At 33.6% G+C, this 14,308-nt stretch overlaps 1 protein-coding gene across 4 annotated transcripts; it reads left to right on the top strand.

The window, feature by feature from the left end:
• Positions 1 to 2,794: 2,794 nt before the first annotated feature.
• On the top strand, positions 2,795 to 12,559 carry LOC149786628 (caspase-3-like). Of its 4 annotated transcripts, none has more exons than XM_089978237.1 (8): positions 2,795 to 3,171; positions 6,034 to 6,169; positions 6,680 to 6,774; positions 8,441 to 8,641; positions 9,230 to 9,449; positions 10,110 to 10,295; positions 10,863 to 10,972; positions 12,158 to 12,559. In XM_089978237.1, exons 1-8 carry the CDS (start codon positions 3,019 to 3,021, stop codon positions 12,287 to 12,289), a joined length of 1,233 nt encoding a protein of 410 aa, XP_089834363.1. In that variant the 5' UTR covers positions 2,795 to 3,018; the 3' UTR covers positions 12,290 to 12,559. The 4 variants fall into 4 exon arrangements, with proteins under 4 accessions (XP_089834363.1, XP_089834362.1, XP_089834364.1 ...); XM_089978236.1 differs by having other exon boundaries at positions 2,797 to 3,171; positions 9,227 to 9,449; XM_089978238.1 differs by having other exon boundaries at positions 2,798 to 3,171; positions 9,227 to 9,449; positions 10,863 to 10,917; positions 12,158 to 12,292.
• The last annotated feature ends 1,749 nt before the right edge of the window (positions 12,560 to 14,308 follow it).

Below are 14,308 nucleotides of genomic sequence, written 5' to 3'. Positions count from 1 at the left end.
TGGAATAGAAGTATTTATATGGAGAGACAAGGGTGCCTGAACTGTGTATTGCTGTACGGGCTCCCTGAGAGACGAAGTCTGAGGATAAAAAGAATACATGGGAGCGGCCAGTTGCGTTATTTCGATTTAGTTAACCATCCTGGCGTCCTTTTATAGGGCCAACCTCAAGCCTTGAAAAGCGTGACTATATTCCAATTTTAACATATGTGTTTGTCTCTATTTCATTATGTGTTTGATCGTTTGTTGATATTATTACCATTAATCTTTCTGTTTGTCCCTAGAAACCCTTCTGTCCGTATGAACACTTTGCCCCATAAATCCATTCCAATATTAAACCTATTGACCCATTTAACATAGGATTTTCCATAATAACATATAACAGCACTTAACTTGTATTGTATTTTCGGTTAGTGAAAAGATGACATGTTCGGATGACATTTATTCACAATGGATGTTGTTTATTATAGTTGTAGTTTTATGTTATTATCAGCAAAAATGAATTACATTTATGATTATTGGGAGCTTATTATATTTACTGGTTGAGCAGCCGTTCCTCTACCTTCGGCCTGACGTAGTGTTCCAGGCTGTATCGAAATACACTTACAGACGCATTATTTGTTAGATCCGTTTCGATGAGGGCATACCGAAACTCATCAAGCCAATTTACCCTTCTTCTTAAACGAATGAAGAAGTATCCGGGTGACTAATGAAATTTTATAAAAGTAGTATAGTTAGATACTAAGGGTACAAGACTGACTTAATCATTGCATGCGATATCATAATCTTTACTAAAACAATTTTCACATTACAGCTGCGTCCAAACCAAGCATTACACTAAACACGTGTTGACAAGAACATATCAACTAGGATTATATTTTGTGACGAAACCAATACTAGCTACACTCGTAGTATTTACAAATGTAATTGCACATAGTTATCTGGGATATCGTCGGTGACCTAAAAAGCTACAACAATCCTTACATACTGTTCGCGAAATGCTCTTAAAATTATACAAAATACTACTTTATTGAGAAAAGATAAAACTTTTTTACATGGTAGCATGTTGTACACATAATGGTTCATAGTAAGTAGTTTGTATAGCAGCCATACATAGTGTAAAGTAAATAGAAGATAGCTTTCTGCATTTGCTTGTCATTTATTCAAATTATGGAGAAGAAAAAAAACAACACGAAAACAAAACAGTAAAGAATACGGATCGTGCATACCATGGAAACTTTGGCATCATAAATTTCCTCACAGCCCGAAATCTGGGTGATTTAATGCTTGCCTAAATAGACAGAAGAGATTACAACTTTTAACACGAGTTCCTACATGATTGAACATGTTTCGGCTTTTTTCTTTAGTGTCCTATTTTGTTATGTAAACTATATTAATAAAACAAGAGAATTTAACACGTTGGGTTAGTACAGTTTCACTTTTGGTTATGCCGACAACAGAGCCATTTCAAACGAGTTGCATATGACGGTACATGAAGACTGATGCATCAATGATGCTTGAAGTGACAGTATGAAAATATAAGGGTCATACATGGTTTGCTGTGTTTAAATTTTCAGTGAGCACGAGAGCAGACGTTCAGAGTACTCAGGCAAACATTATGCACACAGTAAACCGTTTATGAGACTAAAGAATATCAGACTACCGGTACTGATATTAGGTCACAAAGTCTTAAATCCCGTTTTTTATGCAGATTACTAAATAAACACGACCTGACCATGTGGCATTGTCTTCTTTTCAGCATACGTTATCACATACTCATGCAATGCTGACGACAATACCATATACTGACCCGTTTTAGGCCAAAACGTCAATGCAACGCCATTCTTGTTGATCTGTCTGCATGTCGAATGGGATTGATCCAGTGTTAACATAGTTAAGAGAAACAGAACTTTAAACAATTATTAATGCCTCAAGCACCACTGGAATTTGCCGTTTTTACTGCAGCTTACGTAATCAAGACAATTAACGACAGAGGGAAATTATTATGTAAACGCTGAAAGAAGGCAGCGTACACGGCAATATCACAATGTAAAGTAGCGCGCATTTATTAATTACTGTGTTCAGCGGATATGAGATTTAAGTGACATTGTTCTTTATTATCAGCTGGTGTTTTGGTAGTTGTTACTGAAATTTTCTTTTCATGATTACAGATCACACAAGGGATGACCATTAACGATTTGTGGCAGTGGGGGTTGGGTTTGCTAGTGGTGTCTTTAAAATTAATATTTCCGAGACTGACATATATATTATTGCGCTGATTTGCAGAAAAGTAAGACCTTATTATATCAATTATATTAACTGCGAAAAATAATTTGAACAAAGCGAAAGAAAAATATCTTGTTGGTAAGAAAATTCCTCATTATCTCATCGATAAATAAAATTGTCCGTTACTTTTTCCCCTAATTGTCGGTCCCTATTATACGCGGTTTTGGTGTGAGCAAACATTTGCACACAGTGTACGGTGTATGATCCCTATGATGCACAAAGCAATGTAAACTTCATGATCGCAATTGTAAGTTCTAGGTACAATGACGTATCGGAACATAGCTCGGTCTTATCCGTCAGTTTGTGAAATAGCCTCTGACGCTGCTGTAGGAATGCACACAGTTTCGTGACTCGCCTGCGGCTGAGTGTACCTCAGAAATTACATGAGTAAAAACAAACAATATACCGATTGTGACCTGGTTTCCCTCCGCTGAAATATTTGTGTCATGTGAACAAAAGTAGTTCAGAATATAGTTCATAATGTTAGCGAATTGCAATCGAGGAACATTTATTGACTTGGCCGAAAAGGTTGAAGATGTTCCGAGTAGTACAATGACCTGTACTAAATGGGTATTTCTGTTGGAGAGTAAACAAGGCTTTTCAGTTGAAGAATATAAAGCCGTAAGATGAACGTCAACTAGGGGTGTTTTCATCCACCATATGCATTGTATTCGTATGTGCACTAGCGGATAATGCATTGTCAGTGTGAATAAGCTTTCTTTCGTAACATACATAATGTCTGAAGAGAAAGACGTTCGACCAACTGGTAATAAGGAGGACCGTTCCGATTCTGAAGAAGATGCGCAAGATCATGGGTGTTTCAGGGGAATTTTCAAAAGAACCTCTACAAAGAGAAATCAAATCGCAAATCCAAGATATGGGTCTTCGGTATGAAGTATATGTCTTGTACTTTCATTAGTTATTTATCGTATAGTCATATTTCTGTCTCTGGTGCATGTTAATGACCTACATCAATGTAATCTGAATTTATCGTGGATAAAACTTATATACCACCATCTTTGTGGAAGAAGTTTATCAAAGCATATTTTGGTATCTTTGTCAATTCCATCGTTTGAATTTGAACCATTGTACTTGTGAATCATGCACATGTATTTGAAAGAGTAGTTTCATTTCGTCAGCTAATATATCCCGTAGTATATTAACATGTTTGAGTTATTTTTAGCGTATGACATGAACTCATGCTATACCTGTGCATAGTACAAATCAATAAAATGTAGATAATAAACACAACGATATCTTATCCAAGTTACGCGATATAGCTACAATGAAGGGGACACTTATAAGTAATAATAACATATATTTAATTGACACAGAGTCAGTTACTTAACTGTTCATGATAACAGTTATACACTCAGATGACTGTAGACAACCACAGAAAATTCCTTTCATCTCATACCACCCGCTTTAATCTGTAGTTTAAATTACAAACATATGCTCTGTTAAAATAACGATATTTAGTTTCTCTTTGTAAACACTTCAAAATAACAGGACAAAGAATGCAAACCTTAAACCAGAGCTGTTGTAAAACACATTTCCCCTATCTACTCCTCTTCGTCCCACTGCCTCAGTAAGTGTGTGTCACAAGGCTGAATTCACCCGCTATACGAGAACACAGCGTATATATAGTTCCACGGTGGGGATCATAACAGCCTTACAGTTACCTTCCACGGGCTAAGTTGTCGGGGTGGTCGTTTCACTATGTAAGTTATATATATATATATATATATATATATATATATATATATATATATATATATATATATATATATATATATATATGTGTGTGTGTGTGTGTGTGTGTGTGTGTGTGTGTGTGTGTGTGTTTGGTGGGGATGGCAATTGTGTACATGGTCTGACTCAGGGGCTAAATCTGGATTGGAACGTGAAGACCTCGAGTCATGATCCAAGGTTGTCAGCCTGACGTATGATGTTCTGTAGAACATGTAGGACACTTGTCAGATCTAGGACATGTGAATGACATGTGAAACTGATATTACAAATGTTATTTGAAATGTATATGAAAAATGCAAACCACCTAACCTCATCCATAATGGCGAGATCAACATTCAGAAGGAGCTGACACATTCAGCAGCTGTAGGACAATCAGTGACCCATATTTCAGCTGTTTTGAATTTGTTAAGGAGAGGATGACATATATTACACATACGTCCGTCGGTACTGAAAATATGCATGTTTAGGAATGGATGAACATATAGACTTCATCATATTAACCCGTCCCAACGTGTTAAAGCACTGGGATAATGAAAAGGAAAGATAGAAAATGTTATGTATTGTAAACTCCAGTACACGGGAAAAAGACGACGAAATACTCTTGAAACAGAACATTAACATGTATTTGGGTCAGAGTATTATTATTGCCAGATAATCTTCTGGCATGTACTGCCATTAACATTAATAATCACAGTATTATACTTCCCTAAAAAACATGCACACCAAACATTGTTAAAAATGTTATTATGCTAACTGCAAAAGTTCTGGTTTTCTTATATCATTTTTAATTAATGTCTTTTGTCTAATCCTGATAACCATTCAGTCAATAGCCTATTCAGATGTAAATATTTAGTTGACTTAGTTAAATATATGAAGCAATATTTATCACACTGGTAAATGGTGATGCTGGTGAAAATATAGATTCCGTTGACACTGTACTGTAATTTCCTTGTGATGCTGAGAACAAGTTTAATTTCTCAGCTAGTATTTTACCTTTCCAATCCTTGTTTGATTGATTTACTATTTGTGGGTTTTAACGATACTTCCATTCTCTAAATTTGCTGATTAGTTACCCAAAAACCTATAATTACTTTTAATACAATGAAATATCCTGGATATAATTTGCACTTTTCTAAGTCAATATAAAATATTTTCCAACATCCGCGACCAGTTGAAATAAACTAGTTGAAACATAATAACTTTAAAGGTTCAGTCGAGTAAAGTTTTGCAAACACGACGGTGGAAGAAGGGGATTGCTTGCATAAATCTGGCGTGGGAAGTGGAGACAGAGAAACGTGTGTTTGTATATGTTGGCATGGGAGCAGAATCTATTTGACATATTTATGCCATGAAGAACAAATATATTAAAAAAAGTATATGACCTGTAGGCTTAATTCTTCAATTAATCTGTTCTGAATATAAATGCATATTTTTAAAAGAAACAGTTGAAAGATACCTTGAAATTCCAGAATCACAGAGAAAGTATTTATCTCAGACTGCAAAATTTTGTAAATAGCGAATAGCAGCACACCAAGAAATGGGTATCAATCAATATGAATCATTGGTCTTTGTCCTCAAGGTAAAAAGTCTCCATTTACATGCATCAGTGTTTTATTTCCAGGTACAAACACAAATGTCCTTAGCTAAGCTACGAATAAATATTGAAAACCAAAGCCATCATGATAATAATTTGCAATCGAAATTTAGACGATTCGGAGAAAACAGTTTCCAGCTGTGTTGACAACCACTGGCAAATACTGTAACACAGTATCTGCATAGTTTAACCACAAAATATTTTTTTTCTTCACAGAATTATGTGATTGCCTGCATTTCCTCGCGTCACAGGTGAAATAGACGTATAATGTCAATACGAAACTACATTTTGCCGACGATACCATTCAAGCCGTATGTTTATGCTGTATTACAAAGAACTTTCTATTTTTGTCCCGTAGTAGTCTAAGAGTCGGAAAAAAAATTAGATTACGTCTCACTTTCCAGATATTTGCCAACTTTCTTCGCATCTATATCTACGTTGGACAAAACTTTCTCCGTAGCTCCAGAACGCCTCACAATCAATTGAAACAGCTAGAAGATTCGAACAAAGATTCTTCTACGGATGACAGCTTTCCAACAAGTAAAATATGCAGTAGTTTTTATTTAAATAAGTAAAGAAACACATGTTGTTGATCTCAAATTGTTATGTAATCATGCAGTTGGAAATATACATAAAGTAAAACAGAAAGTAAGTTATGGTAACAAGTTTCTCAAGTTTGAATCTCTAATTATTATGTCGAATTATTAGTTTTGAAACGAAATCGACGAAACATAAAGCATAAATGTGTATTATATCTGCACAAGGAATCGTTTTACTGACATTACCAAACAGTAAAATGATGAAGTCTGAATTTAACCGCTTTTGAATACCTTATAGATCTTTCTTGGCAAAAGACTTTTTTACTTTATAGCTCAAAAATAAATTTTTATTAACTGGAGGAGAAATTCCCTTGTAATGAATCCAGATTTCCTCATCGAAGTTCCAATTATCAATCAGTACAATCTGACTCAATTTTAAGAATAATTGTATAATATTACTTGTATACATGTAGAATACTCTCTTATTATGATTTATTTTCTTACCATAAAGATTGGCCACGGGATGAAGATATGCGAGAAGTTGTGGAAGTGAAGATGTGCGCTCTTGATTCACCTGTTCGTAAACAGTATCGGAATTACGAAATGGTAATACACACACACACATATATATATATATATATATATATATATATATATATATATATATATATATATATATATATATATATATATATATCTGTGTGTGTGTGTGTGTGTGTGTGTGTGTGTGATGTGATGTGATGTGATCTCACGCATGCAGACGAGGGGTGCAAGTTATTGTCAGAAAGAAAGTGAATGAAATCACAGGATTCTGTATTATGATCGTATTTGATAAGATTTTAAAATGTAATATGTATATACCAGCCTACTCTTTACGACATCGATAGAGTCGAAAATAAGACAGAGTGAAAAGACAGAATTCAGAAAGTTCAGTCTGCAAGTATTACAAAGTCAAAATATATGGGTACATAATTAAAACAAAGACAGATGTTGTGTTTGATGCCGGCCACTGTAGTGACTTTGTATTGAACATAAATTATATGTGGTGAAGCAAACGTATGCTTTGTAATAACATCATAGCATAACTATTTGTACAAGGTATATAGTGTAAAGGTGCTAAGAAATGGATGAGACATACCGTATTATAAACAAATAGTTTGAGGCTGCAACTGCCATAAACATAAATATAGCATATAGAGCTTACAGCATTTATGGTACCTATATATATATATATATATATATATATATATATATATATATATATATATATATATATATATCGATAGATAAATAGATATTAAAATGACATGGCTTTCAAAGTGTTGGTGTAAAGCTAACGATATGTCAAAACAGTGGTATGTCAAATGTAATCCTCTAATGGCGCATTAACACGCATAAATATATATATTGTTGCAACAGTAGGTTCTGTTAGAGTAGTCGCTTTCTAAATCAGTTATGAATTTCCAGTGATTAATCATTACCGACGTAAGAAATATGAAAATAACTAAAAGACAAACAATCCATGTTTCTAAATGAATTAAGCATTCATTCAAATCATCTCTGCTTTTCTCTTTAATATCTCTCTATCTCTACATTTCACTCGTAAGGGTATAATACGGCTGTGCAAAATAAAGAACTGAACATACATCAAGTAACCTACACGAACCCGGGTCTTCATAACGGATACGTATACATGTTCCATGGGATTTTAATACAGTGTTTATAATACCGGTGACACAAAGTTGCAATAGCTAGTAAAGACTCATGTGTAGATTACTTGGCTGGAAGAAATGCATACCCTGTAATCTATTTAATGCTTTGTTTTGATTTCCTTCCTTTTCTTATAAATTCTATTCATAATACAAATTAGTTGAAATGCGAACTTTAGCAAATGATGGTATTCTCTCTATGCTAATGTGACGAAGTAACCCAGTGGTGGTACATATGATTGCTTACCTGTTTGGGTACTTTTCCCTATGATATTATTCATTCCTTTATAAATTGTATTGTTTTAAAATAATTTTTCTTATGTCATTTTCGGTTGAACCAGAATATGTTTTTGTGATTTGATTCAAAATTTGTTGGTCGTATTGAGAACTATATTTGATTTCCATATTGATATTTGCCCCCTCCCCCTTAAACCATTTATCGCATGAACCATCGGCAAATGATAGGTCAATGAGCAGTAATCAATTAGAAATTAAAATGAAGAAGATATCCTATAATTACTCAGCTTTCGCCAAACATTATTAAATTCTGCTTGCTTTTTCAGACCTATTCGATGAAAAAACAAACAAGAGGGAAAGCTCTTATTATCAACAATCAAAACTTCACTGAACAGAGATTATCTAAACATGCCAAAGATGTTCATTTATCAGACAGAACTGGCTCTGAAAAAGACAGAGACAGACTTTCCCAATTATTTGACCAACTCCATTTCTCCGTTGAGATTCACAATGACTTAACAGTAGAGGTATGATAGAGATATAGTTTATTCATACATGATTCATTTTAGAATAATCGTTCAACCTTTGGTTACCAGATGACGAATATAGGCATGTAATGCTTATTTTATGATTGCTTATTTATAAATTAACATTTAAAAATGTGCATCCCTTTTTTAGTCGACATCTATTTTTTTTTTTCAATCGACAGGGGCATTGCTATTGGTTGATGATTATCCTGTTTTAAAGACTAGTAATATTAAGCCTTCTTTGCTATAATTTTTTTTTATAACTCCAAGCTGCTCTTAAAATACATTAAGGGATATAATTTGTATTTGGAAAAGAAGCCTTTGCATGGACATTAAATACTCTATGCGGGTTTTTATCTTCATTTTCTCTTACAATAATATTTGTATGGCACGTACAATTTTGTATTTAAATGCAAAATGTAGCGTTGGATATGTCGGTATTTTACACCCAGTGAAGTTAATAATGTCATTGTTGTAGCTATATGAACTAATTATATAATTGTATGACTTGGCATGTCTTGGTTGATTGCCAAATGCATTTTCCTAATATGCCCACCATTAGTATAGATTTATTTTCATTACAAGAAGCTGTTATGTCTCCTAAGAACGGAATCTGAAAATAAGGTTCACGAAGGAGCCGAATGCTTCATTCTCACTATTCTTAGCCATGGCTCAGAGCATGGAATATACGGGGTTGACGGCGATTATGTATCCTTTGAGGAAAACATCAAACCACTCTTCACAGCGGAACAATGTCCCTTTCTCGCAGGCAAACCTAAGCTCTTTTTCATCCAAGCATGCCAAGGAGGTACGTAATATATAGTAATTACCTGTTTAGACACAATGTGTCGATGTGAAAATATAGGTAGTTGATAACCAATCAATACTCACCTCTTTATCTGTCAATGTTTAATCAAGAAAAAGACACTTATGGCCATTTTCATTAACCTTTTTCACTCGGTTCTCAAAATCCACTACTTTCATCAGTAAACGTGTTATAATTTAAACTTTTGACATATTGTTCTACATTATCAACGCATCGCTGTCGATGTTGTATTTTACTCTTTCATCGCTTAGTTTCGTTTTTCTTTCTTTCTTTCTTTACATTAAAGCTAATTGACTTCTCATCAGGTAGCTATTTAGAGTATTTAAGAATTTTGTTTGTTATGTGTGTTTTATTCTTGGAACTGTTCCCTTTTTTTTCCGCAACGAAATGTTTGCTTTGTATGAAACGATGGGAAAATACATGCATAAATACGTACATACATACATACATACATACATACATGCATACCTACAGAAACAAAGTTGACGATAGATTTTAATAGTCACCGGATTCCCGAGAAGCTAAACTGACTATGAATGAAAGCCAAGAAAGCAAATCCACCCCTCCCTCTCCAGTATTTAAAGTTAATATATTATCATTCCTAATCAAAACCTATTTTCTTTATTTGCGTTTCTTCTCTAGGAACGTATGATACTGGAGTCAGCATTCTGGATGAAGAAGACAGCTCTATCGATGAAGCACGAGCTAAAGAGTTAAGAACTATTGCACTTGTACATTCTTCTGACGCGACCGTTTGTCATCCTGCTAGAAAAACTCGACGAGTACCCACATTTGCGGATATGTTTGTTGCATCATCGTGCACGAAAGGTAAAAAACTTAATAATACAAACTGAATTCTATATTCCAAGTTTATAATGGTTTTGTAGGGTTTATCACCGTCATATAGCGCAAGATATGATGTACATTTCTGCCATTAAATGTAGTTGAGGAAGAAGCGAAGAAAACTCCAATACATGCATATATATATATATATATATATATATATATATATATATATATATATATATATATATATATATATATATATATATATGTGTGTGTGTGTGTGTGTGTGTGTGTGTGTGTGTGTGTGTGTGAAACAGTGTGATATGTTGACTAATATTAAAAGACTCAATCTCATTTTACAGTTTATTGATTTAGCCCTATTGTTTGTGTTTTGTAACCAAATCTGGTAACTATATATGACACTGATTATGTATTTATGAACTGACAGATGTTATGTCTTTTTTTTTCGTTAGCTTGTTAGTTAGTTAGTTTGTTTGACTGACTGGTTGGTTGCTGTTTACTTACTTAGGTCCTAAGCATACTCTAAACTTTTATTTAATCTTATACTCAAATAATGTGAGAAAAAATACGGGCTTTTCTTGTTTTCAGGCTTTGTCTCTTTTCGACACGAAACTTTGGGGTCTTGGTTTATTCAAGCAATTGTGTATGTATTCCAACGATATGCTCACGAAAAAGAAATAAATCATTTGTTCACCATGGTAAGTGATGACTAATATCACTCTAAAGTAATCTATCAAATGTTGATATTTATACCATATAGACATCGACCATTATAAAATCAGATCTATGCCAATTCGGGCCTATTTGGAGACGGGCCAAGTCAATGATATCCGGTGTAACAATACTTTATAGATCCGTTCTTAGTTGACAACTTGGAAGTCTAATCAAAATATTGTTATTAATATTTTTTCTATAGAATTGATAGTGCAACATCAGAATCTTGTTTAACAAACGCTTTTTCAATAATTGCCCAGTCGATAAACACAGTTGTGGAAGAGTTAAATTTCTGAAATATCTGTGAGCTTTGTTATAACAATTGTTCTACTATATTGCATCGTCCTCGTCGTTTGCTAACGTACATGATTCACTGAGAAAAATAATCGTACTTACTTGCAACAGGTTGATTTGTTGAAAATATTGAAATAAAACTAACGTCACCTACTTTGCACTCGTCCTGCTTATAAGTGCATGACTTGAAAATATGTATTGTAGCTACCTTTCCTCTTCTATTATTTTCTTTACAAACCTAAAATGTTTTAATGATTTTTAAAGGCTGTTCATTGCAGCTCAGGTGCATGCATTTAGAGACCAAATCCTTAGTGAAAACGTCATGACATTTTTAAGTGCTTATGTTATCACATTGATTGAATATTGATGAGAAATTTGTGCATTTGTATAGTCGTCGCATTCACACTGGTTATCAAAGTTCTATTTTTTATTTTATTTCTTAAAACCCCTACCCCCAACTTTGCAATCCTCCAATAATGACTGAAATCGTTTCTTTAATATTTATGATGAATTGTTACCGTCTTCTCACCTTACTTTCTCACTCGTAATCACTCTTTCTTACCAAGCAACCTTGTATAGTTATTAATGTATCTAAATAACTATCGGTTTGTTACTGGTCAGCAATATGATTGGTGTTTATTGTACCAATATATCTACTAGAAGTCGTGTATTTATTGTATTTAGATGAAAACAAATATCCTGAGACAAATTACAATGCTAATTTTTATGGATTTTGACTGTTCATGGTAATTTCATTGATTGAAAAAAGAACCTTGGTATTGTTTCTTTTAAAATTGCATTGTATACTGTAATTTATTTTCTATTCTTTCAATAAAATTGCCTTTTCTTGTTGTTTTTATCTTCTTCTGTTTTAGGTGAAAAATTTAGTTGCAAAGGCTAAAGGATTGAATGAATCGACACAAGACGAATACATGCAAGCAGCGATTACTTCATCCACGCTGACTAAGGATTTCTTATTTTTCCCTGGAGTATTTGAGGGAGTATGATTTATTATATGACATCAGAAGAATATCTAACACTATAATGAAGCGCACTAGATGGTTTTGTTTTCATTCCAACCTCTGTGATTATTTTTTCAAGTTAAAAGAAGCTTCCATTTACAGATGTTTCATCACTGTTTAATTTACTACTCACTTCTAACTATGGATTATATTAAAGTCAAGAATACGACCACAATGTACATCTCAAGCATTGATAAATACTGTCGATAAGACGGTTTATTCGTTCATATCAAATAAAAACACGTGGTACAAATGCACATTCTTATGTCATGGTATCATGCGAAGCTGATTAGAGCTTGTTTCATTCGTGCTCATGTCTCAGGGCAAGCAAGACACTGAAAAATATTTAACTACACGCCCTTTGTTCTTAATTTTCGTCTTATATTTGTGTGCTTTTATTCATCGTCTCATTAGGTAAAGAGTACGTTCTTTTTATTGGAACTAGTAGTGTGATAAGAGAAAATAGCTGCGTATGGATTTAAAAGAATCATATAGCTTCCCTACTTTAATTGGCATCCCACCCCTATGATAAGTGAGGATTAAATGTCAGCCTTTGTAGGGGGAAAATATCACCTCTCTTTTGAAAAGAATGTTGACAAATGCTTGTCCCCAACTGACATACAATTATCCAATCAACATATACTTCCAAATCAAAAAATGCAAATATGCGGTCATAAAACATTAAAACTGTAATCAATGATATTCACAGCAACACCTATATAGTCTAGATTTAGTACAACTTCCATACCAATTAATCATCCCGTCACGAACATATTGAATACATGGAATGCTGCTGTAGTGGGATCAGCCTACTTTAGGTGGAAACCATGTACATAGTCGCATCGTAATCTATGCATATGACGCGTCAACTATTTAAAGCGAGCAAATTATATTTCGTCAGATATCAATTTCCATTCGACATCCGCTGTTGAACAATGTTGTCCATTTCAAACGTTCTATTCATTTGGGAGGACAGTTTCTCTTTGAATTATAATTTGCAAAAAGAACTTTTTTTAAAAAAATGTTCCTGGCCATTGAATCGTTCCTTAATGATTCAAATCTTGGCCTATTTTGCACGCGCAAGACTTCACAGGTGTTGCCTCGGAGCTTGAGTTTCATGAATGCCGAAGACCACATATTTATCTCTCTATCCAAACGCTTTCCTGCAAAATGACAATGTTGTGATAAACAAAATCTCTGGATGATGATTCAATACAAAATGTATGATAAGCTCGGATTATTCAACTCGTTTAATAAATTCAGTATTAAATCATGTGCCATTTGAGGTCCTCTTATATATATATATATATATATATATATATATATATATATATATATATATATATATATCGAGGTTTGGTCTCCAAGTATGCGACAAGGTTACAGATGCTTATCTTAGCTTTTAAATTTGTATCTTTATTTATAAACTTCCTTCCTTCCATCTGCATTAGTAAAGTTAATCAGAAATGTAAATTCTTCTACCTTTCATTGTCGGCCATTAGCCCATCTTCACACTCGCTCATTGTATTTGGAATTGTAGCAGTGCTTTCCACTACTATATACATTTATACTTTTCGTAACATTGTTATAAAGGTCACCCTACTGGGAACTCCAAATGAGTCTTTTTAGAGTTTTTGCAAATGATATTCTAAATAATAAAACCAGCAGACTTAAACAATAAATATACATCGTCCTACAAACCAGTAATCGTCAAATATGTTATCATCTTGCTCAGAAAGTTGTGTGACATGTACACCACGGATGACAGCAACATATGTACAAAGTGTCAACTTAGCGTAAGCCAGTACTAACAGAGAGTCACGTGGACGCTTTCCCATTTCCCATTTCGCTTAGTTTACAAATGTTGGATCATTATTTAATAGTAGTATTAGCCTTTCAAAACATAATATTGTGATATTTTGTCCACCTAAACATATGATCTAGTCAATATTTTCAAAGTTGATACGCATTATGCTTTTTGCAATGTGAATTGTTTTGACAAAT

The sequence above is a fragment of the Sinohyriopsis cumingii genome, chromosome 12, assembly GCF_028554795.1.
Source record: "Sinohyriopsis cumingii isolate HCF-2022 chromosome 12, ASM2855479v2, whole genome shotgun sequence".
NCBI classification, from domain to species: domain Eukaryota; kingdom Metazoa; phylum Mollusca; class Bivalvia; order Unionida; family Unionidae; genus Sinohyriopsis; species Sinohyriopsis cumingii.
Note: the sequence above shows the minus strand (reverse complement) of the source record. Positions and strands in the feature narration are given on the sequence as shown.